Source organism: Physella acuta, unplaced genomic scaffold (genome assembly GCF_028476545.2).
Source record: "Physella acuta isolate Inbredline_101_S28 unplaced genomic scaffold, ASM2847654v3 ptg000079l, whole genome shotgun sequence".
NCBI lineage: Eukaryota > Metazoa > Mollusca > Gastropoda > Physidae > Physella > Physella acuta.
In genome coordinates this window covers 1,306,895-1,329,108 of record NW_026731599.1, presented here as the reverse complement: position 1 = coordinate 1,329,108, position 22,214 = coordinate 1,306,895, and the positions used below count along the sequence as shown (strand labels likewise).

Here is a 22,214-nt window from a genome sequence, read left to right as displayed (position 1 = left end):
CAGTCACGGATGACAACATTTAGACAGACAGTCACAGATGACAACATTTAGACAGACAGTCACAGATGACAACATTTAGACAGACAGTCACAGATGACAACATTTAGACAGACAGTCACGGATGACAACATTTAGACAGTCACAGATGACAACATTTAGACAGACAGTCACAGATGACAACATTTAGACAGACAGTCACAGATGACAACATTTAGACAGTCACAGATGACAACATTTAGACAGACAGTCACAGATGACAACATTTAGACAGACAGACCAGGATTAAGAAAATGTGGACAGCCTACAAAGAAAAACTTACAGGCACAAAAATATATTCATTGTGGATGACCAGACACAGCTCCTCGGCCACTTCTAGCAGCCTCTCTCTGCTGACTTCTCTCTGTTGGCTGCCTGGCTGAAGGTTGTGGACAGAAAGGTTCCCAGCTAGCAGTACAGCTATGGCTGAAAATAGAAATGTTCCCAGCTAGCAGTACAGCCACTCACCTAGAGAAGACAGACAGACAGACAGATTAGACAGACAGACAGACAGATGGACAGACTGAGCCACTCACCTAGAGAAGACAGACAGACAGACAGACAGATTAGACAGACAGACAGACAGATGGACAGACTGAGCCACTCACCTAGAACAGACAGACAGACAGATGGACAGACAGGCAGACAGATGGACAGACTGAGCCACTCACCTAGAGCAGGCAGACAGACAGACAGACAGGTGGACAGACAGGCAGACAGATGGACAGACTGAGCCACTCACCTAGAGCAGACAGACAGACAGATGGACAGACTGAGCCACTCACCTAGAGCAGACATACAGACAGATAGATGGACAGACAGATGGACAGACTGAGCCACTCACCTAGAGCAGGCAGACAGACAGACAGACAGATGGACAGACAGGCAGACAGATGGACAGACTGAGCCACTCACCTAGAGCAGACAGACAGACAGACAGATGGACAGACTGAGCCACTCACCTAGAGCAGACATACAGACAGATGGACAGACAGATGGACAGACAGATGGACAGACTGTGCCACTCACCTAGAGCAGGCAGACAGACAGACAGACAGACAGACAGACTGTGCCACTCACCTAGAGCAGGCAGACAGACAGACAGACAGATGGACAGACAGGCAGACAGATGGACAGACTGAGCCACTCACCTAGAGCAGACAGACAGACAGACAGATGGACAGACTGAGCCACTCACCTAGAGCAGACATACAGACAGATGGACAGACAGATGGACAGACAGATGGACAGACTGTGCCACTCACCTAGAGCAGGCAGACAGACAGACAGACAGGTGGACAGACAGGCAGACAGATGGACAGACTGAGCCACTCACCTAGAGCAGACAGACAGACAGACAGATGGACAGACTGAGCCACTCACCTAGAGCAGACATACAGACAGACAGATGGACAGACTGAGCCACTCACCTAGAACAGACAGACAGACAGATGGACAGACAGGCAGACAGATGGACAGACTGAGCCACTCACCTAGAGCAGGCAGACAGACAGACAGACAGGTGGACAGACAGGCAGACAGATGGACAGACTGAGCCACTCACCTAGAGCAGACAGACAGACAGACAGATGGACAGACTGAGCCACTCACCTAGAGCAGACATACAGACAGATAGATGGACAGACAGATGGACAGACTGAGCCACTCACCTAGAGCAGGCAGACAGACAGACAGACAGATGGACAGACAGGCAGACAGATGGACAGACTGAGCCACTCACCTAGAGCAGACAGACAGACAGACAGATGGACAGACTGAGCCACTCACCTAGAGCAGACATACAGACAGATGGACAGACAGATGGACAGACAGATGGACAGACTGTGCCACTCACCTAGAGCAGGCAGACAGACAGACAGACAGACAGACTGTGCCACTCACCTAGAGCAGGCAGACAGACAGACAGACAGATGGACAGACAGGCAGACAGATGGACAGACTGAGCCACTCACCTAGAGCAGACAGACAGACAGACAGATGGACAGACTGAGCCACTCACCTAGAGCAGACATACAGACAGATGGACAGACAGATGGACAGACAGATGGACAGACTGTGCCACTCACCTAGAGCAGGCAGACAGACAGACAGACAGACAGACAGACTGTGCCACTCACCTAGAGCACTCTCTAGAGCAAAATGTGTGGTGACCAGATTGGAATAATAGCTGAGCTCAAAGACAAAAGGCAAGCTGAGGTTTGGGTAAAGCTTGAGATCATTGTTCTCCTCATACCTGAAACATGTTGGCTGACTGTGTCTAATCAAATAGCTGGACAAGGTACACATGTTAGGTAAACACTGGATCCACCCACACAAAGGTAAACACTGGATCCACCCACACTAAGGTAAACATTGGATCCACCCACACTAAGGTAAACACTGGATCCACCCACACTAAGGTAAACATTGTATCCACCCACACAAAGGTAAACATTGGATCCACCCACACAAAGGTAAACATTGGATCCACCCACACTAAGGTAAACATTGTATCCACCCACACAAAGGTAAACATTGGATCCACCCACACAAAGGTAAACATTGGATCCACCCACACTAAGGTAAACATTGGATCCACCCACACTAAGGTAAACATTGGATCCACCCACACTAAGGTAAACATTGGATCCACCCACACAAAGGTAAACATTGGATCCACCCACACTAAGGTAAACATTGGATCCACCCACACAAAGGTAAACACTGGATCCACCCACACAAAGGTAAACATTGGATCCACCCACACTAAGGTAAACATTGGATCCACTGACACAAAGGTAAACATTGGATCCACCCACACTAAGGTAAACATTGTATCCACCCACACAAAGGTAAACATTGGATCCACCCACACTAAGGTAAACATTGGATCCACCCACACTAAGGTAAACATTGGATCCACCCACACTAAGGTAAACATTGGATCCACCCACACTAAGGTAAACATTGGATCCACCCACACTAAGGTAAACATTGGATCCACCCACACTAAGGTAAACATTGGATCCACCCACACTAAGGTAAACATTGGATCCACCCACACTAAGGTAAACATTGGATCCACCCACACTAAGGTAAACATTGGATCCACCCACACTGTGGTTCAAGTTATGCATGAACGTTCAGATCACCAACATGTATATTGTCAATATTTCACTGTCACTGTTGTCTGTTATGCTGGTTGATTGTTTCAGTAACTACATAACATGATGGGCTCCTAATCTTGCACCAACCAACAGACCAGCACCTAACAGACCAGCACCCAACAGACCAGCACCTAACAGACCAGCACCCAACAGACCAGCACCCAACAGACCAGCACCTAACAGACAGACCAGCACCTAACAGACAGACCAGCACCCAACAGACAGACCAGCACCTAACAGACCAGCACCCAACAGACAGACCAGCACCTAACAGACAGACCAGCACCTAACAGACAGACCAGCACCCAACAGACAGACCAGCACCTAACAGACCAGCACCCAACAGACAGACCAGCACCTAACAGACAGACCAGCACCTAACAGACAGACCAGCACCCAACAGACAGACCAGCACCTAACAGACCAGCACCCAACAGACAGACCAGCACCCAACAGACCAGCACCCAACAGACAGACCAGCACCCAACAGACCAGCACCTAACAGACAGACCAGCACCCAACAGACAGACCAGCACCCAACAGACAGACCAGCACCTAACAGACAGACCAGCACCTAACAGACCAGCACCCAACAGACCAGCACCTAACAGACAGACCAGCACCCAACAGACAGACCAGCACCCAACAGACAGACTAGCACCCAACAGACCAGCACCCAACAGACAGACCAGCACCCAACAGACAGACTAGCACCCAACAGACCAGCACCTAACAGACCAGCACCCAACAGACAGACCAGCACCCAACAGACAGACCAGCACCTAACAGACAGACCAGCACCCAACAGACAGACCAGCACCTAACAGACAGACCAGCACCTAACAGACCAGCACCTAACAGACAGACCAGCACCCAACAGACAGACCAGCACCCAACAGACCAGCACCCAACAGACCAGCACCCAACAGACCAGCACCCAACAGACCAGCACCTAACAGACAGACCAGCACCTAACAGACAGACCAGCACCCAACAGACAGACCAGCACCCAACAGACCAGCACCCAACAGACCAGCACCTAACAGACAGACCAGCACCTAACAGACAGACCAGCACCCAACAGACAGACCAGCACCCAACAGACCAGCACCCAACAGACCAGCACCCAACAGACCAGCACCCAACAGACCAGCACCCAACAGACCAGTACCCAACAGACCAGCACCCAACAGACAGACCAGCACCCAACAGACAGACCAGCACCCAACAGAGCAGCACCCAACAGACAGACCAGCACCCAACAGACAGACTAGCACCCAACAGACAGACCAGCACCCAACAGACAGACCAGCACCCAACAGACAGACCAGCACCCAACAGACAGACCAGCACCCAACAGACAGACCAGCACCTAACAGACTAGCACCCAAGAGACCAGCACCCAACAGACAGACCAGCACCTAACAGACCAGCACCTAACAGACAGACCAGCACCCAACAGACAGACCAGCACCCAACAGACAGACCAGCACCCAACAGACAGACCAGCACCTAACAGACAGACCAGCACCCAACAGACAGACCAGCACTCAACAGACAGACCTGCACCTAACAGACAGACCAGCACCCAACAGACAGACCAGCACCTAACAGACAGACCAGCACCCAACAGACAGACCAGCACCTAACAGACAGACCAGCACCCAACAGACTAGCACCCAAGAGACCAGCACCCAACAGACCAGCACCCAACAGACAGACCAGCACCCAACAGACAGACCAGCACCTAACAGACAGACCAGCACCTAACAGACCAGCACCCAACAGACAGACCAGCACCTAACAGACAGACCAGCACCTAACAGACAGACCAGCACCTAACAGACCAGCACCCAACAGACCAGCACCCAACAGACAGACCAGCACCCAACAGACAGACCAGCACCCAACAGACAGACCAGCACCTAACAAACAGACCAGCACCCAACAGACCAGCACCCAACAGACCAGCACCCAACAGACCAGCACCCAACAGACAGACTAGCACCCAACAGACAGACCAGCACCTAACAGACAGACTAGCACCCAACAGACAGACCAGCACCCAACAGACCAGCACCCAACAGACAGACTAGCACCCAACAGACAGACCAGCACCTAACAGACAGACTAGCACCCAACAGACAGACCAGCACCCAACAGACCAGCACCCAACAGACGGACCAGCACCTAACAGACAGACCAACTTACCACTTCTTGCTGACCAATGTGTCCCCCAGTAGAGTCTGAGCGTAGAGTATGACATCCTCTGGCTGACCACAAAAGCCAACATCTTTGTGTTGGGCTTGAAGTTCCCTGACCAGCCAATGGACAGCTTTGGTCAATTCCCTCAAGTATGTACCCTGGCAATCAGATTTACATCAAGTATGTACCCTGGCAATCAGATTTACATCAAGTATGTACCCTGGCAATCAGATTTACATCAAGTATGTACCCTGGCAATCAGATTTACATCAAGTATGTACCCTGGCAATCAGATTTACATCAAGTATGTACCCTGGCAATCAGATTTACATCAAGTATGTACCCTGACAATCAGATTTACATCAAGTATGTACCCTGGCAATTAGATTTACATCAAGTATGTACCCTGACAATTAGATTTACATAAAGTATGTATCCTGACAATTAGATTTACATCAAGTATGTACCCTGGCCATTAAATTTACAACATCAAGAATGTACACTGGCCATTAGATTTACAACATCTAGTATGTACCCTGACAATCAGATTTACAACATCAAGTATGACAAAGTCTGTAGAAAGCCCTCTGTGGGGTACCAATGGGAGCTTGTAGAATGGTGGTCAAGCTACCAATGGGAGCTTGTAGAATGGTGGTCAAGCTACCAATGGGAGTGTAGCTTGTAGAATGGTGGTCAAGCTACCAATGGGAGTGTAGCTTGTAGAATGGTGGTCAAGCTACCAATGGGAGCTTGTAGAATGGTGGTCAAGCTACCAATGGGAGTGTAGCTTGTAGAATGGTGGTCAAGCTACCAATGGGAGTGTAGCTTATAGAATGGTGGTCAAGCTACCAATGGGAGCTTGTAGAATGGTGGTCAAGCTACCAATGGGAGCTTGTAGAATGGTGGTCAAGCTGCCAATGGGAGTGTGGCTTGTAGAATGGTGGTCAAGCTACCAATGGCAGTGTAGCTTGTAGAATGGTGGTCAAGCTACCAATGGCAGTGTTGCTTGTAGAATGGTGGTCAAGCTACCAATGGGAGTGTAGCTTGTAGAATGGTGGTCAAGCTACCAATGGGAGTGTAGCTTGTAGAATGGTGGTCAAGCTACCAATGGCAGTGTTGCTTGTAGAATGGTGGTCAAGCTACCAATGGGAGTGTAGCTTGTAGAATGGTGGTCAAGCTACCAATGGGAGTGTAGCTTACCTGTCTGTAGCCTGTATCCAACAACTTACCTGTCTGTAGCCTGTATCCAACAACTTACCTGTCTGTAGCCTGTATCCAACAACTTACCTGTCTGTAGCCTGTATCCAGCAACTTACCTGTCTGTAGCCTGTATCCAACAACTTACCTGTCTGTAGCCTGTATCCAGCAACTTACCTGTCTGTAGCCTGTATCCAGCAACTTACCTGTCTGTAGCCTGTATCCAGCAACTTACCTGTCTGTAGCCTGTATCCAACAACTTACCTGTCTGTAGCCTGTATCCAACAACTTACCTGTCTGTAGCCTGTATCCAACAACTTACCTGTCTGTAGCCTGTATCCAACAATTTACCTGTGAATCAAACAACTTACCTGTCTGTAGCCTGTATCCAACAATTTACCTGTGAATCAAACAACTTACCTGTCTGTAGCCTGTATCCAACAATTTACCTGTGAATCAAACAACTTACCTGTCTGTAGCCTGTATCCAACAATTTACCTGTCTGTAGCCTGTATCAAACAACTTACCTGTCTGTACTTGGTCAAGAGTAGAAAAGCCACCAGGTGTGTGGCCATAGGTGCAGTGCACTGGTCACTGGCTGCAATAATACAGGTAGATTTTGTCAGTACAGGTAGATTTTGTCAGTACAGGTAGATTTTGTCAGTATAGGTATATTTTGTCAGTACTGGTAGATTTTGTCAGTACTGGTAGATTTTGTCAGACAGGTAGATTTTGTCAGTACAGGTAGATTTTGTCAGTACATGTAGATTTTGTAAGTATAGGTAGATTTTGTCAATACAGGTAGATTTTGTCAGTGCAGGTTGATTTTGTCAGACAGGTAGATTTTGTCAGTACAGGTAGATTTTGTCAGTACAGGTAGATTTTGTCAGACAGGTAGATTTTGTCAGTACAGGTAGATTTTGTCAGTACATGTAGATTTTGTCAGTAAAGGTAGATTTTATCAGACACGTAGATTTTGTCAGTACAGGTAGATTTTGTCAGTACAGGTAGATTTTGTCAGTACAGGTAGATTTTGTCAGTACAGGTAGATTTTGTCAGTACAGGTAGATTTTGTCAGTACAGGTAGATTTTGTCAGTACAGGTAGATTTTGTCAGTACAGGTAGATTTTGTCAGTACAGGTAGATTTTGTCAGTACAGGTAGATTTTGTCAGTACAGGTAGATTTTGTCAGTACAGGTAGATTTTGTCAGTACAGGTAGATTTTGTCAGTACATGTAGATTTTGTCAGTAAAGGTAGATTTTATCAGACACGTAGATTTTGTCAGTACAGGTAGATTTTGTCAGTACAGGTAGATTTTGTCAGTACAGGTAGATTTTGTCAGTACAGGTAGATTTTGTCAGTACAGGTAGATTTTGTCAGTACAGGTAGATTTTGTCAGTACAGGTAGATTTTGTCAGTACAGGTGATGGTCCTAATATAGGGAGCCAAGCAAAAGGCCTTACTGTAAACTGTGTGGTCAGCCAAAGCCTTGACCAGCAACCTGGTGTTCTCAGACTCCTCGCTGAGGGCCAGAGAAAAGTTGGGGTAGGAGGTGCCAGACTCCATGGCAGCTCTGTCAGCTGACACAGGTGACGTACTGCCAGGTGTCGCCGGTGACGTCACACAGTGGTACGGATTGCCTTTGTTGTGTTGGATAAACTCCTGGAGAGGAATCACACACATCCAACATCACACATCAAATATCACACATCAAATGTCACAATCAAATGTCACACATCAAATCTCTAAGTCACTGCACATAAAACCTACCATAGATGCACATGAAACCTACCATAGCAGCACATGAAACCTACCATAGCTGCACATGAAACCTACCATAGCTGCACATGAAACCTACCATAGCTGCACATGAAACCTACCATAGCTGCACATAAAACCTACCATAGATGCACATGAAACCTACCATAGCAGCACATGAAACCTACCATAGCTGCACATGAAACCTACCATAGCTGCACATGAAACCTACCATAGCTGCACATGAAACCTACCGTAGCTGCACATGAAACCTACCATAGCTGCACATGAAACCTACCACAGCTGCACATGAAACCTACCACAGCTGCACATGAAACCTACCATAGCTGCACATGAAACCTACCGTAGCTGCACATGAAACCTACCATAGCTGCACATGAAACCTACCATAGCTGCACATGAAACCTACCATAGATGCACATGAAACCTACCATAGCTGCACATGAAACCTACCATAGCTGCACATGAAACCTACCATAGCTGCACATGAAACCTACCATAGCTGCACATGAAACCTATCATAGCTGCACATGAAACCTACCCTAAGAGAAAATGGCTGAGCAAAGTCTACCCGGACACTACCATAGCTGCACATGAAACCTACCATAGCTGCACATGAAACCTACCCTAAGAGAAAATGGCTGAGCAAAGTCTACCCGGACACTTCCATAGCTGCTGAAAAAGACTCGGAAAATTCCTTTGACAGCTCCCCAAAATGACTCTCTCACTTTACGCATGCCCTGCAATAAGAGAAAAACAAAGGGAGGATAAACCCTTCATTGGCTACAACGTGTGAATTGGTTAAGTTTACTGGCTTGAATTGTTATTTTGATAATCTATTCATTAGTCATATACGGTTGCCTACCACAGCAAAATTTGACATAATAAAACAAGTTTGCATTGAAAAGCTAAAGGTTTTGACCAGTGTGAGACCTACCATTTGTTCCCTGTAATAATAGCCATCAATAAGCTTCTCATAGCTGAAAGTCACTGGCACAATGTAGGCATCACACATTTCTCCTGCAACATTCAAAACATCAAAATACACAAACTGGCAATTTCTTTGGTACTTTAGCTGTTGGTGTGTGGGTGGGTAGGTGTGTGGGTGTGTGGGTGGGTAGCTGTGTGGGTGGGGTGGGTAGGTGTGTGGGTGTGTGGGTGGGTAGGTGTGTGTGTGTGTGTGTGTGGGTGGGTAGGTGTGTGGGTAGGTGTGTGGGTGTGTGTGTGTGTGTGTGGGTAGGTGTGTGTGTGGGGGTGGGTGTGTGTGTGTAGGTGTGTGTGGGTGGGTAGGTGTGTGTGTGTGGGTGGGTGTGTGTGTGTAGGTGTGTGTGGGTGGGTGTGTGTGTGTAGGTGTGTGTGGGTGGGTAGGTGTGTAGGTGTGTGTGCGGGTAGGTGTGTGTGTGTGCGGGTAGGTGTGTGTGTGAGTGGTGTAGAAATGGCTTACCTTCATTGCAAGCCTCTACAACAACTGGGTGTGTGTGTGGGTAGGTGGGTGGGTAGGTGGGTGTGGGTGGGTGGGTGTGTGTGTGTGTGTGTGTGTGGGTAGGTGGGTGGGTAGGTGTGTGTGGGTGGGTGGGTGTGTGTGTGGGCAGGTGGGTAGGTGTGTGTATGTGTGGGTCAGTAGGTGGGTGGGTGGGTGGGTAGGTGTGTGTGGGTGGGTGGGTGTGGGTAGGTGGGTGGGTAGGTGTGTGTGTGTGTGTGTGTGTGGGTAGGTGGGTGGGTAGGTGTGTGTGGGTGGGTGGGTGTGTGTGTGGGCAGGTGGGTAGGTGTGTGTATGTGTGGGTCGGTAGGTGGGTGGGTGGGTGGGTAGGTGTGTGTGGGTGGGTGGGTGTGTGTGTGCGGGCAGGTGGGTAGGTGTGTGTGTGTGTGGGTGTGTGAGTGGTGTAGAAATGGCTTACCTTCATTGCAAGCCTCTACAACAACTGGGTGTGTGGGTGGGTGTGTGGGTGGGGTGGGTAGGTGTGTGTGTGTGTGGGTGGGTAGGTGTGTGTGTGTGTGGGTGGGTAGGTGTCTCTGTGTGTGTGTGTGGGTGGGTGGTGTAGAAATGGCTTACCTTCATTGCAAGCCTCTACAACAACTGACAAGAGGCCTCCTTTAGGTGGCTTACCTTCATTGCAAGCCTCTACAACAACTGACAAGAGGCCTCCTTTAGGAATGACGGCCTTGCCAGTCCGAGTCCTCCCTCCCTCAACAAAAAACTCCAGGCTTTCCCCATGATGTAGCAGTGTTGTCATGTACTGAAACAAGGGTCAAAGTATCAACACAAGGTCAAGGCCATCCACTAAATCAGGGTCAAGGACAAGAGGTTTTTTTCTTACAAGACAAACAGCCACACATTGATACACACACACACAAACAGCCACACATTGATACACACACACAGCCACAAATTGATACACACATTTTAAACAGGCAATTAGTAATACAATTTAACTTTTAACCAACTACAAAAAATGTCTTTCGTAGATGGAGGCTTTTTTTAGGTTTCTTGGTAGATGTAGGGTTAAGCTAGTCTTAACCTGGTGCAGGATTAAGCTAATCTTTACCTGGTGTAGGATTAAGCTAATCTTTGATTTTAAGCTAATGTTTACCTGATGTAGGATTGCTCTGTATAAGACGTCTTTTTGACCCACTTTTGTATCCAAGCGACGGCGAATAAAAAATCCTCCTAAAGCTCTCATAAGTGAACTATAGAAATAAATTTAGAAAGACAGCATCAACAGAAAATAAAAATCCTCCTAAAGCTCTCATAAGTGAACTATAGAAATAAATTTAGAAAGACAGCATCAAGAGAAAATAAAAAATCCTCCTAAAGCTCTCATAAGTGAACTATAGAAATAAATTTAGAAAGACAGCATCAACAGAAAATAAAAAATCCTCCTAAAGCTCTCATAAGTGAACTATAGAAATAAATTTAGAAAGACAGCATCAACAGAAAATAAAAAAATCCCCCTAAAGCTCTCATAAGTGAAATATAGAAATAAATTTAGAAAGACAGCATCAACAGAAAATAAAAATCCTCCTAAAGCTCTCATAAGTGAACTATAGAAATAAATTTAGAAAGACAGCATCAAGAGAAAATAAAAAATCCTCCTAAAGCTCTCATAAGTGAACTATAGAAATAAATTTAGAAAGACAGCATCAACAGAAAATAAAAAATCCTCCTAAAGCTCTCATAAGTGAACTATAGAAATAAATTTAGAAAGACAGCATCAACAGAAAATAAAAAATCCTCCTAAAGCTCTCATAAGTGAACTATAGAAATAAATTTAGAAAGACAGCATCAACAGAAAATACTAGAGGTAGTACGCACAGGTAAGATGCCCTGGCACCTGGACAAGATGCCCTGGCACCTGGACAAGATGCCCTGGCACCTGGACAAGATGCCCTGGCACCTGGACAAGATGCCCTGGCACCTGGACAAGATGCCCTGGCACCTGGACAAGATGCCCTGGCACCTGGACAAGATGCCCTGGCACCTGGACAAGATGCCCTGGCACTTGGACAAGATGCCCTGGCACCTGGACAAGATGCCCTGGCACCTGGACAAGATGCCCTGACACCTGGACAAGATGCCCTGACACCTGGACAAGATGCCCTGGCACCTGGACAAGAAAGATGGACTTACTTAAACACTGGAATGTCCATATTATCACCAGCGGCAACATAAGGTGCTTTGATGTCGTAGTGCCATAGTATCAGAGTGACCAGGATGTAATCCAAGTGACTTCGATGGAGAGGCAGGTACACCATGGGGACACCTTTCTGTGGACACAGGTCAAGTGGACATTAACATGGGGACACCTTTCTGTGGACACAGGTCAAGTGGACATTAACATGGGGACACCTTTCTGTGGACACAGGTCAAGTGGACATTAACATGGGACACCTTTCTGTGGACACAGGTCAAGTGGACATTAACCAACTACAGGTCAAGTGGACATTAACATGGGGACACCTTTCTGTGGACACAGGTCAAGTGGACATTAACATGGGGACACCTTTCTGTGGACACAGGTCAAGTGGACATTAACATGGGGACACCTTTCTGTGGACACAGGTCAAGTGGACATTAACATGGGGACACCTTTCTGTGGACACAGGTCAAGTGGACATTAACCAACTACAGGTCAAGTGGACATTAACCAACTACAGGTCAAGTGGACATTAACCAACTACAGGTCAAGTTGACATTAACCACCTCTACTGACCAGACTGCTATTTTTAGCCTACCTCACTGGCCTGCTTGACCATCATCATCTGACCGCGACACACTTGCACACTGCGCAGAAACTTGGCAAGAAACTTCGTGAGAAACCAGGCTGTCAATCTGTAAAATGTCAGTTTAAAAGTCAAGACTTTACATACAGCTTAAGATGTCACATACAGCTGTAGATGTCACATACAGCTGTAGATGTCACAAACAGCTTTAGATGTTACATACAGCTGTAGATGTCACAAACAGCTTTAGATGTTACATACAGCTGTAGATGTCACATACAGCTTTAGATGTTACATACAGCTTTAGATGTCACATACAGCTTTATATGTTACATACAGCTTTAGATGTCACATACAGCTGTAGATGTCACATACAGCTTTAGTTTGTCGTATTTAACTTTAGTATGTCACATTCAACCTAAAATTGTATCAGCCTTCAAGTTAAATATTGTATTGGTAACTAGCAACAACTGGATACTCTAGTACAAGTGGTTAGCAAAGCGACAAAGAATTGAGCTCACTTGATAAATTATAAATACAGATGATATAGAAATGAGCTTACTTGATAAATACAGATGATATAGAAATGAGCTTACTTGATAAATACAGATGATATAGAAATGAGCTTACTTGATAAATACAGATGATATAGAAGCAATGAGACATAGAAATGAGCTTACTTGATAAATACAGATGATATAGAAATGAGCTTACTTAATAAATACAGATGATATAGAAGCCTTCATTTTATGAATGGTCACAAGACAACTCTTCTCAATTTGTTGTTTGGCCTGATGGCCTTCACCTGAAATACAGAAACTAGCTTGACCACAAACATCAACACAAACCTATACAATCATTTCACTAGTGGGCCTGTCTATCTATGTGTCAGGCTAATTGCTCTAGAGCTAACATAAGTAAAATAAAAAGTAGCACAGGGAACCAATATGATGTCACATGAAACAAAAATATTAAATAAATACAAATTAAAAGCAAAAAAAAAAAAACCCTTTTACAAACTTTTATCAAATGCACTAAAAAGGAGAGAAAAAAAGATTTTCTTTAAATATATAATAATGCATTACTATTTAAATAACTATAAAGAAAAGTGTGTGTCACTATATTATCTATTGGATACCTTCTAATATTTAGGAAGAGACCCACTTTTTTCTTTATAGTTATTTAAATTATTTAATTATTATATAATTCAAGAAAATCATTGATTTTCTCCTTTTTTGTTTATTATTATGTAAAAAATTGTTATTAAAAAGTTTTTTATGCAATGTTTTCTCAGTACTTTAAAATTTTTAATATAACAGAGCTTCATGATTAAAAATGAGTGCGCATCAAATGAATAAGATTTATTTATTTCTTAAAAAACGAATTAAGCAAACAATTAAGTCAAACTTGATGTCAGATGGCATTGTCTTCAAGACTTGACCCACGTGCCAAATTTTAAACAAATCCGTCAGTTAGAAGTGCTCAAAATTTTACTCGCACTTTTGGTTCTAAGACAACATATTAAATCTTGGAAAAGTACACAAAAAATTTGTTTGTGTAATATTAGAAGTGTATGTACATGTTCAGCAAAAAATTTGTTTGTGTAATATTAGAAGTGTATGTACATGTTCAGCAAAAAATTTGTTTGTGTAATATTAGAAGTGTATGTACATGTTCAGCAAAAAATTAAAAGTAAATATATACGGCAGTGGTACTAAGCACAGACTAAATCAGATGGTGAATTATACGTTGGGTGTGTCTTGACCTTTGCCAAACCACTGAGGCTGACTCACTGAACCTCTAGGGTTAGATCCAGCCCAGGTAAAGAACCAATGGTAAAGTGTTAGCCCAGGTAAAGAACCAATGGTAAAGTGTTAGCCCAGGTAAAGAACCAATGGTAAAGTGTTAGCCCAGGTAAAGAACCAATGGTAAAGTGTTAGCCCAGGTAAAGAACCAATGGTAAAGTGTTAGCCCAGGTAAAGAACCAATGGTAAAGTGTTAGCCCAGGTAAAGAACCAATGGTAAAGTGTTAGCCCAGGTAAAGAACCAATGGTAAAGTGTTAGCCCAGGTAAAGAACCAATGGTAAAGTGTTAGCCCAGGTAAAGAACCAATGGTAAAGTGTTAGCCCAGGTAAAGAACCAATGGTAAAGTGTTAGCCCAGGTAAAGAACCAATGGTAAAGTGTTAGCCCAGGTAAAGAACCAATGGTAAAGTGTTAGCCCAGGTAAAGAACCAATGGTAAAGTGTTAGCCCAGGTAAAGAACCAATGGTAAAGTGTTAGCCCAGGTAAAGAACCAATGGTAAAGTGTTAGCCCAGGTAAAGAACCAATGGTAAAGTGTTAGCCCAGGTAAAGAACCAATGGTAAAGTGTTAGCCCAGGTAAAGAACCAATGGTAAAGTGTTAGCCCAGGTAAAGAACCAATGGTAAAGTGTTAGCCCAGGTAAAGAACCAATGGTAAAGTGTTAGTCCAGGTAAAGAACCAATGGTAAAGTGTTAGCCCAGGTAAAGAACCAATGGTAAAGTGTTAGCCCAGGTAAAGAACCAATGGTAAAGTGTTAGCCCAGGTAAAGAACCAATGGTAAAGTGTTAGCCCAGGTAAAGAACCAATGGTAAAGTGTTAGCCCAGGTAAAGAACCAATGGTAAAGTGTTAGTCCAGGTAAAGAACCAATGGTAAAGTGTTAGCCCAGGTAAAGAACCAATGGTAAAGTGTTAGCCCAGGTAAAGAACCAATGGTAAAGTGTTAGCCCAGGTAAAGAACCAATGGTAAAGTGTTAGCCCAGGTAAAGAACCAATGGTAAAGTGTTAGCCCAGGTAAAGAACCAATGGTAAAGTGTTAGCCCAGGTAAAGAACCAATGGTAAAGTGTTAGCCCAGGTAAAGAACCAATGGTAAAGTGTTAGCCCAGGTAAAGAACCAATGGTAAAGTGTTAGCCCAGGTAAAGAACCAATGGTAAAGTGTTAGCCCAGGTAAAGAACCAATGGTAAAGTGTTAGCCCAGGTAAAGAACCAATGGTAAAGTGTTAGCCCAGGTAAAGAACCAATGGTAAAGTGTTAGTCCAGGTAAAGAACCAATGGTAAAGTGTTAGCCCAGGTAAAGAACCAATGGTAAAGTGTTAGCCCAGGTAAAGAACCAATGGTAAAGTGTTAGTCCAGGTAAAGAACCAATGGTAAAGTGTTAGTCCAGGTAAAGAACCAATGGTAAAGTGTTAGCCCAGGTAAAGAACCAATGGTAAAGTGTTAGCCCAGGTAAAGAACCAATGGTAAAGTGTTAGCCCAGGTAAAGAACCAATGGTAAAGTGTTAGCCCAGGTAAAGAACCAATGGTAAAGTGTTAGCCCAGGTAAAGAACCAATGGTAAAGTGTTAGCCCAGGTAAAGTACCAATGGTAAAGTGTTAGCCCAGGTAAAGAACCAATGGTAAAGTGTTAGCCCAGGTAAAGAACCAATGGTAAAGTGTTAGCCCAGGTAAAGAACCAATGGTAAAGTGTTAGCCCAGGTAAAGAACCAATGGTAAAGTGTTAGCCCAGGTAAAGAACCAATGGTAAAGTGTTAGCCCAGGTAAAGAACCAATGGTAAAGTGTTAGCCCAGGTAAAGAACCAATGGTAAAGTGTTAGCCCAGGTAAAGAACCAATGGTAAAGTGTTAGCCCAGGTAAAGAACCAATGGTAAAGTGTTAGTCCAGGTAAAGAACCAATGGTAAAGTGTTAGCCCAGGTAAAGAACCAATGGTAAAGTGTTAGCCCAGGTAAAGAACCAATGGTAAAGTGTTAGCCCAGGTAAAGAACCAATGGTAAAGTGTTAGTCCAGGTAAAGAACCAATGGTAAAGTGTTAGCCCAGGTAAAGAACCAATGGTAAAGTGTTAGCCCAGGTAAAGAACCAATGGTAAAGTGTTAGCCCAGGTAAAGAACCAATGGTAAAGTGTTAGCCCAGGTAAAGAACCAATGGTAAAGTGTTAGCCCAGGTAAAGAACCAATGGTAAAGTGTTAGCCCAGGTAAAGAACCAATGGTAAAGTGTTAGCCCAGGTAAAGAACCAATGGTAAAGTGTTAGCCCAGGTAAAGAACCAATGGTAAAGTGTTAGCCCAGGTAAAGAACCAATGGTAAAGTGTTAGCCCAGGTAAAGAACCAATGGTAAAGTGTTAGCCCAGGTAAAGAACCAATGGTAAAGTGTTAGCCCAGGTAAAGAACCAATGGTAAAGTGTTAGCCCAGGTAAAGAACCAATGGTAAAGTGTTAGCCCAGGTAAAGAACCAATGGTAAAGTGTTAGCCCAGGTAAAGAACCAATGGTAAAGTGTTAGCCCAGGTAAAGAACCAATGGTAAAGTGTTAGCCCAGGTAAAGAACCAATGGTAAAGTGATAGCCCAGGTAAAGAACCAATGGTAAAGTGTGTGTGACAGACTCAAGGTTAACATGAGTTAAAGGTCAGGGTTATGATGAACATGGAACCTGACAGCCATTTTTTGGTTTTGCTAAAGATCGGGTTCTGGTTAAATTTTAACTTCTGGTTCTGATTAATGTTCCAGTTCCATTTCTGGGTTTAATTTCAGGAAGCCATTACCATTATAGTTATGGCTTTGGTTCAAGTTTCCAGATTCTGATTAAAGATACTATTTGAGGAGAAGTTGTGGTATTTAGTTAAAGTTTAGCTACTGGTTAAACGTCCAGTTTCAGGCAGTGTTGTGGTTAAATTGTCAATTCTGGTTACATAACAGTTTCTGGTGAAAGTTCTGTTTAAAAATTTCCAGTTCTGGATAAAGGTTCAGTTTTAGGAAAAATTTCCGATGCCAGTTATAGTTCCTTGTCCAGATGTTATTTTGGTTCACTTTACATATACAATGTCTAGGTGTCAAATCTATGACAGATTTACAATGTCTAGGTGTCAAATCTATGACAGATTTACAATGTCTAGGTGTCAAATCTATGACAGATTTACAATGTCTAGGTGTCAAATCTATGACAGATTTACCATGAATGTACAGAAAATATTTGTGACCTGACAAATTGTGCCATAAAGTCAGGGTTTAGCATCTATACGCAAAAAGACTAATGTTCTGGTATCCAGTTCTGCTCAAAGTTCTTGTATCCAGTTCTGCTCAAAGTTCTTGTATCCAGTTCTGCTCAAAGTTCTTGTATCCAGTTCTGCTCAAAGTTCTTGTATCCAGTTCTGCTCAAAGTTCTTGTATCCAGTTCTGCTCAAAGTTCTTGTATCCAGTTCTGCTCAAAGTTCTTGTATCCAGTTCTGCTCAAAGTTCTTGTATCCAGTTCTGCTCAAAGTTCTTGTATCCAGTTCTGCTCAAAGTTCTTGTATCCAGTTCTGCTCAAAGTTCTTGTATCCAGTTCTGCTCAAAGTTCTTGTATCAGGTTATTCCTACTGTCCAGTTTAAATTATCAGTTTCAATTAAGGTTCAAATTAAATGTCTGGTTTCTGTTCAGAGTTTTAGGTTTGGGCTAAGATTTGGTTTAGTGGTAGTAAAAGTTCTGGCTCCAGTTCCTGTTACATTTCAATGTCAGGTTCCAGTTGAAGCTTTGTTACCTGTTACATTTCAATGTCAGGTTCCAGTTGAATCTTTGTTACCTGTTACATTTATGATTCCAGTTCCAGTTAAGTTCCAGTTTGGTTAAATGCCAGTTCAGGTTAAATCTCCGGATTCAAGTTCCAACTTCCAGACTAACTATTGTTCCAGTTTAATTTAGTTCTCAATGTATTCGGTTCCAATGTTCATGTGTAGTTTTGGGTTTAGATTTTGGTGGAGATTTTTGTTTTCGTTTAGAGAAAACACATTGGTCAAATGCCTGTTTGGCAGAAAATAAAAGAAACACATTGGTCAAATGCCTGTTTGGCAGAAAAAAAAAGAATGTCCTTACCCAAGATCTCAGAGCCAAGGTGATTGGATGTCTGCTGTACGGCCTTTAGAACCCTAGAATATTCAAGGGCAACACCAGTCATTAGCACAACAGAATTTCATTGGATCAATTCATGTAAACACAAAGATCATAATTAGAACCTTAAGCCAACAATAGGGACAACAACAACATTGGCTACCTGGGGCTTAGGACAAACACAATAGACTGGCTACCTGGGACATGTGATAGACTGGCTACCTGGGACATGTGACAGATACAATAGACTGGCTACCTGGGACATGTGACAGATACAATAGACTGGCTACCTGGGACATGTGACAGATACAATAGACTGGCTACCTGGGACATGTGACAGATACAATAGACTGGCTACCTGGGACATGTGACAGATACAATAGACTGGCTACCTGGGACATGTGACAGACTGGCTACCTGGGACATATGACAGATACAATAGACTGGCTACCTGGGACATGTGACAGATACAATAGACTGGCTACCTGGGACATATGACAGATACAATAGACTGGCTACCTGGGACATGTGACAGATACAATAGACTGGCTACCTGGGACATGTGACAGATACAATAGACTGGCTACCTGGGACATGTGACAGATACAATAGACTGGCTACCTGGGACATGTGACAGATACAATAGACTTGCTACCTGGGACATGTGACAGATACAATAGACTTGCTACCTGGGACATGTGACAGATACAATAGACTGGCTACCTGGGACATGTGACAGACTGGCTACCTGGGACATGTGACAGACTGGCTACCTGGAACTTGTGACAGATACAATAGACTGGCTACCTGGGACATGTGACAGATACAATAGACTGGCTACCTGGGACATGTGACAGATACAATAGACTGGCTACCTGGGACATGTGACAGATACAATAGACTGGCTACCTGGGACATGTGACAGATACAATAGACTGGCTACCTGGAACATGTGACAGATACAATAGACTGGCTACCTGGGACTTAAGACAGATACAATAGACTGGCTACCTGGGACATGTGACAGATACAATAGACTGGCTACCTGGGACTTAAGACAGATACAATAGACTGGCTACCTGGGACATGTGACAGATACAATAGACTGGCTACCTGGGACATGTGACAGATACAATAGACTGGCTACCTGGGACATGTGACAGATACAATAGACTGGCTACCTGGGACAAGTGACAGATACAATAGACTGGCTACCTGGGACATGTGACAGATACAATAGACTGGCTACCTGGGACATGTGACAGATACAATAGACTGGCTACCTGGGACATGTGACAGACTGGCTACCTGGGACATATGACAGATACAATAGACTGGCTACCTGGGACATGTGACAGATACAATAGACTGGCTACCTGGGACATATGACAGATACAATAGACTGGCTACCTGGGACATGTGACAGATACAATAGACTGGCTACCTGGGACATGTGACAGATACAATAGACTGGCTACCTGGGACATGTGACAGATACAATAGACTGGCTACCTGGGACATGTGACAGATACAATAGACTTGCTACCTGGGACATGTGACAGATACAATAGACTGGCTACCTGGGACATGTGACAGACTGGCTACATGGGACATGTGACAGACTGGCTACCTGGAACTTGTGACAGATACAATAGACTGGCTACCTGGGACATGTGACAGATACAATAGACTGGCTACCTGGGACATGTGACAGATACAATAGACTGGCTACCTGGGACATGTGACAGATACAATAGACTTGCTACCTGGGACATGTGACAGATACAATAGACTGGCTACCTGGAACATGTGACAGATACAATAGACTGGCTACCTGGGACTTAAGACAGATACAATAGACTGGCTACCTGGGACATGTGACAGATACAATAGACTGGCTACCTGGGACTTAAGACAGATACAATAGACTGGCTACCTGGGACATGTGACAGATACAATAGACTGGCTACCTGGGACATGTGACAGATACAATAGACTGGCTACCTGGGACATGTGACAGATACAATAGACTGGCTACCTGGGACAAGTGACAGATACAATAGACTGGCTACCTGGGACATGTGACAGATACAATAGACTGGCTACCTGGGACATGTGACAGATACAATAGACTGGCTACCTGGGACAGATACAATAGACTGGCTACCTGGGACATGTGACAGACACAATAGACTTGCTACCGGGACATGTGACAGATACAATAGACTGGCTACCTGGGACATGTGACAGATACAATAGACTGGCTACCTGGGACATGTGACAGATACAATAGACTGGCTACCTGGGACAGATACAATAGACTGGCTACCTGGGACATGTGACAGATACAATAGACTGGCTACCTGGGACATGTGACAGATACAACAGACTGGCTACCTGGGACTTGTGACAGATACAATAGACTGGCTACCTGGGACTTAAGACAGATACAATAGACTGGCTACCTGGGACATGTGACAGATACAATAGACTGGCTACCTGGGACATGTGACAGATACAATAGACTGGCTACCTGGGACATGTGGCGGATACAATAGACTTGCTACCTGGGACATGTGACAGATACAATAGACTGGCTACCTGGGACATGTGACAGATACAATAAACTTGCTACCTGGGACATGTGACAGATACAATAGACTGGCTACCTGGGACATGTGACAGATACAATAGACTGGCTACCTGGGACATGTGACAGATACAATAGACTGGCTACCTGGGACATGTGACAGATACAATAGACTGGCTACCTGGGACATGTGACAGATACAATAGACTGGCTACCTGGGACAGATACAACAGACTGGCTACCTGGGACATGTGGCAGATACAATAGACTGGCTACCTGGGACATGTGACAGATACAACAGACTGGCTACCTGGGACTTGTGACAGATACAATAGACTGGCTACCTGGGACATGTGACAGATACAATAGACTTGCTACCTGGGACATGTGACAGATACAATAGACTGGCTACCTGGGACATGTGACAGATACAATAGACTGGCTACCTGGGACATGTGACAGATACAATAGACTGGCTACCTGGGACATGTGACAGATACAATAGACTGGCTACCTGGGACATGTGACAGATACAATAGACTGGCTACCTGGGACTTAAGACAGATACAATAGACTGGCTACCTGGGACATGTGACAGATACAATAGACTGGCTACCTGGGACATGTGACAGATACAATAGACTGGCTACCTGGGACATGTGACAGATACAATAGACTGGCTACCTGGGACATGTGACAGATACAATAGACTGGCTACCTGGGACATGTGACAGATACAATAGACTGGCTACCTGGGACATGTGACAGATACAATAGACTGGCTACCTGGGACATGTGACAGACTGGCTACCTGGGACATGTGACAGATACAATAGACTGGCTACCTGGGACATGTGATAGACTGGCTACCTGGGACATGTGACAGATACAATAGACAGGCTACCTGGGACATGTGACAGATACAATAGACTGGCTACCTGGGACATGTGACAGATACAATAGACTGGCTACCTGGGACATGTGACAGACTGGCTACCTGGGACATGTGACAGACTGGCTACCTGGAACTTGTGACAGATACAATAGACTGGCTACCTGGGACATGTGACAGATACAATAGACTGGCTACCTGGGACATGTGACAGATACAATAGACTGGCTACCTGGGACATGTGACAG

At 44.6% G+C, this 22,214-nt stretch overlaps 1 protein-coding gene across 5 annotated transcripts in view; it reads right to left on the bottom strand.

Moving 5' to 3' along the window:
• The window catches only part of LOC131955321 (glycerol-3-phosphate acyltransferase 1, mitochondrial), a 47,505-nt gene that overhangs the window by 8,722 nt on the left and 16,569 nt on the right, over positions 1-22,214 (bottom strand). For all 5 annotated transcript variants that reach the window (XR_009388830.1, XM_059319423.1, XM_059319415.1 and 2 more), the window contains 13 exons: positions 18,470-18,522; positions 13,321-13,411; positions 12,619-12,715; positions 12,014-12,150; positions 10,977-11,073; positions 10,493-10,622; positions 9,323-9,405; positions 9,012-9,125; positions 8,070-8,268; positions 7,133-7,203; positions 5,415-5,566; positions 2,175-2,290; positions 320-462 (listed from right to left, as the gene is read on the bottom strand). Coding sequence is in view for 4 of the 5 variants with exons in the window: in XM_059319423.1 (XP_059175406.1) it covers positions 320-462; positions 2,175-2,290; positions 5,415-5,566; positions 7,133-7,203; positions 8,070-8,268; positions 9,012-9,125; positions 9,323-9,405; positions 10,493-10,622; positions 10,977-11,073; positions 12,014-12,150; positions 12,619-12,715; positions 13,321-13,411; positions 18,470-18,522 (1,483 nt within the window). In the remaining variant the exon portion in view is untranslated. The remainder of the gene's footprint in view (positions 1-319; positions 463-2,174; positions 2,291-5,414; positions 5,567-7,132; positions 7,204-8,069; positions 8,269-9,011; positions 9,126-9,322; positions 9,406-10,492; positions 10,623-10,976; positions 11,074-12,013; positions 12,151-12,618; positions 12,716-13,320; positions 13,412-18,469; positions 18,523-22,214) is intronic.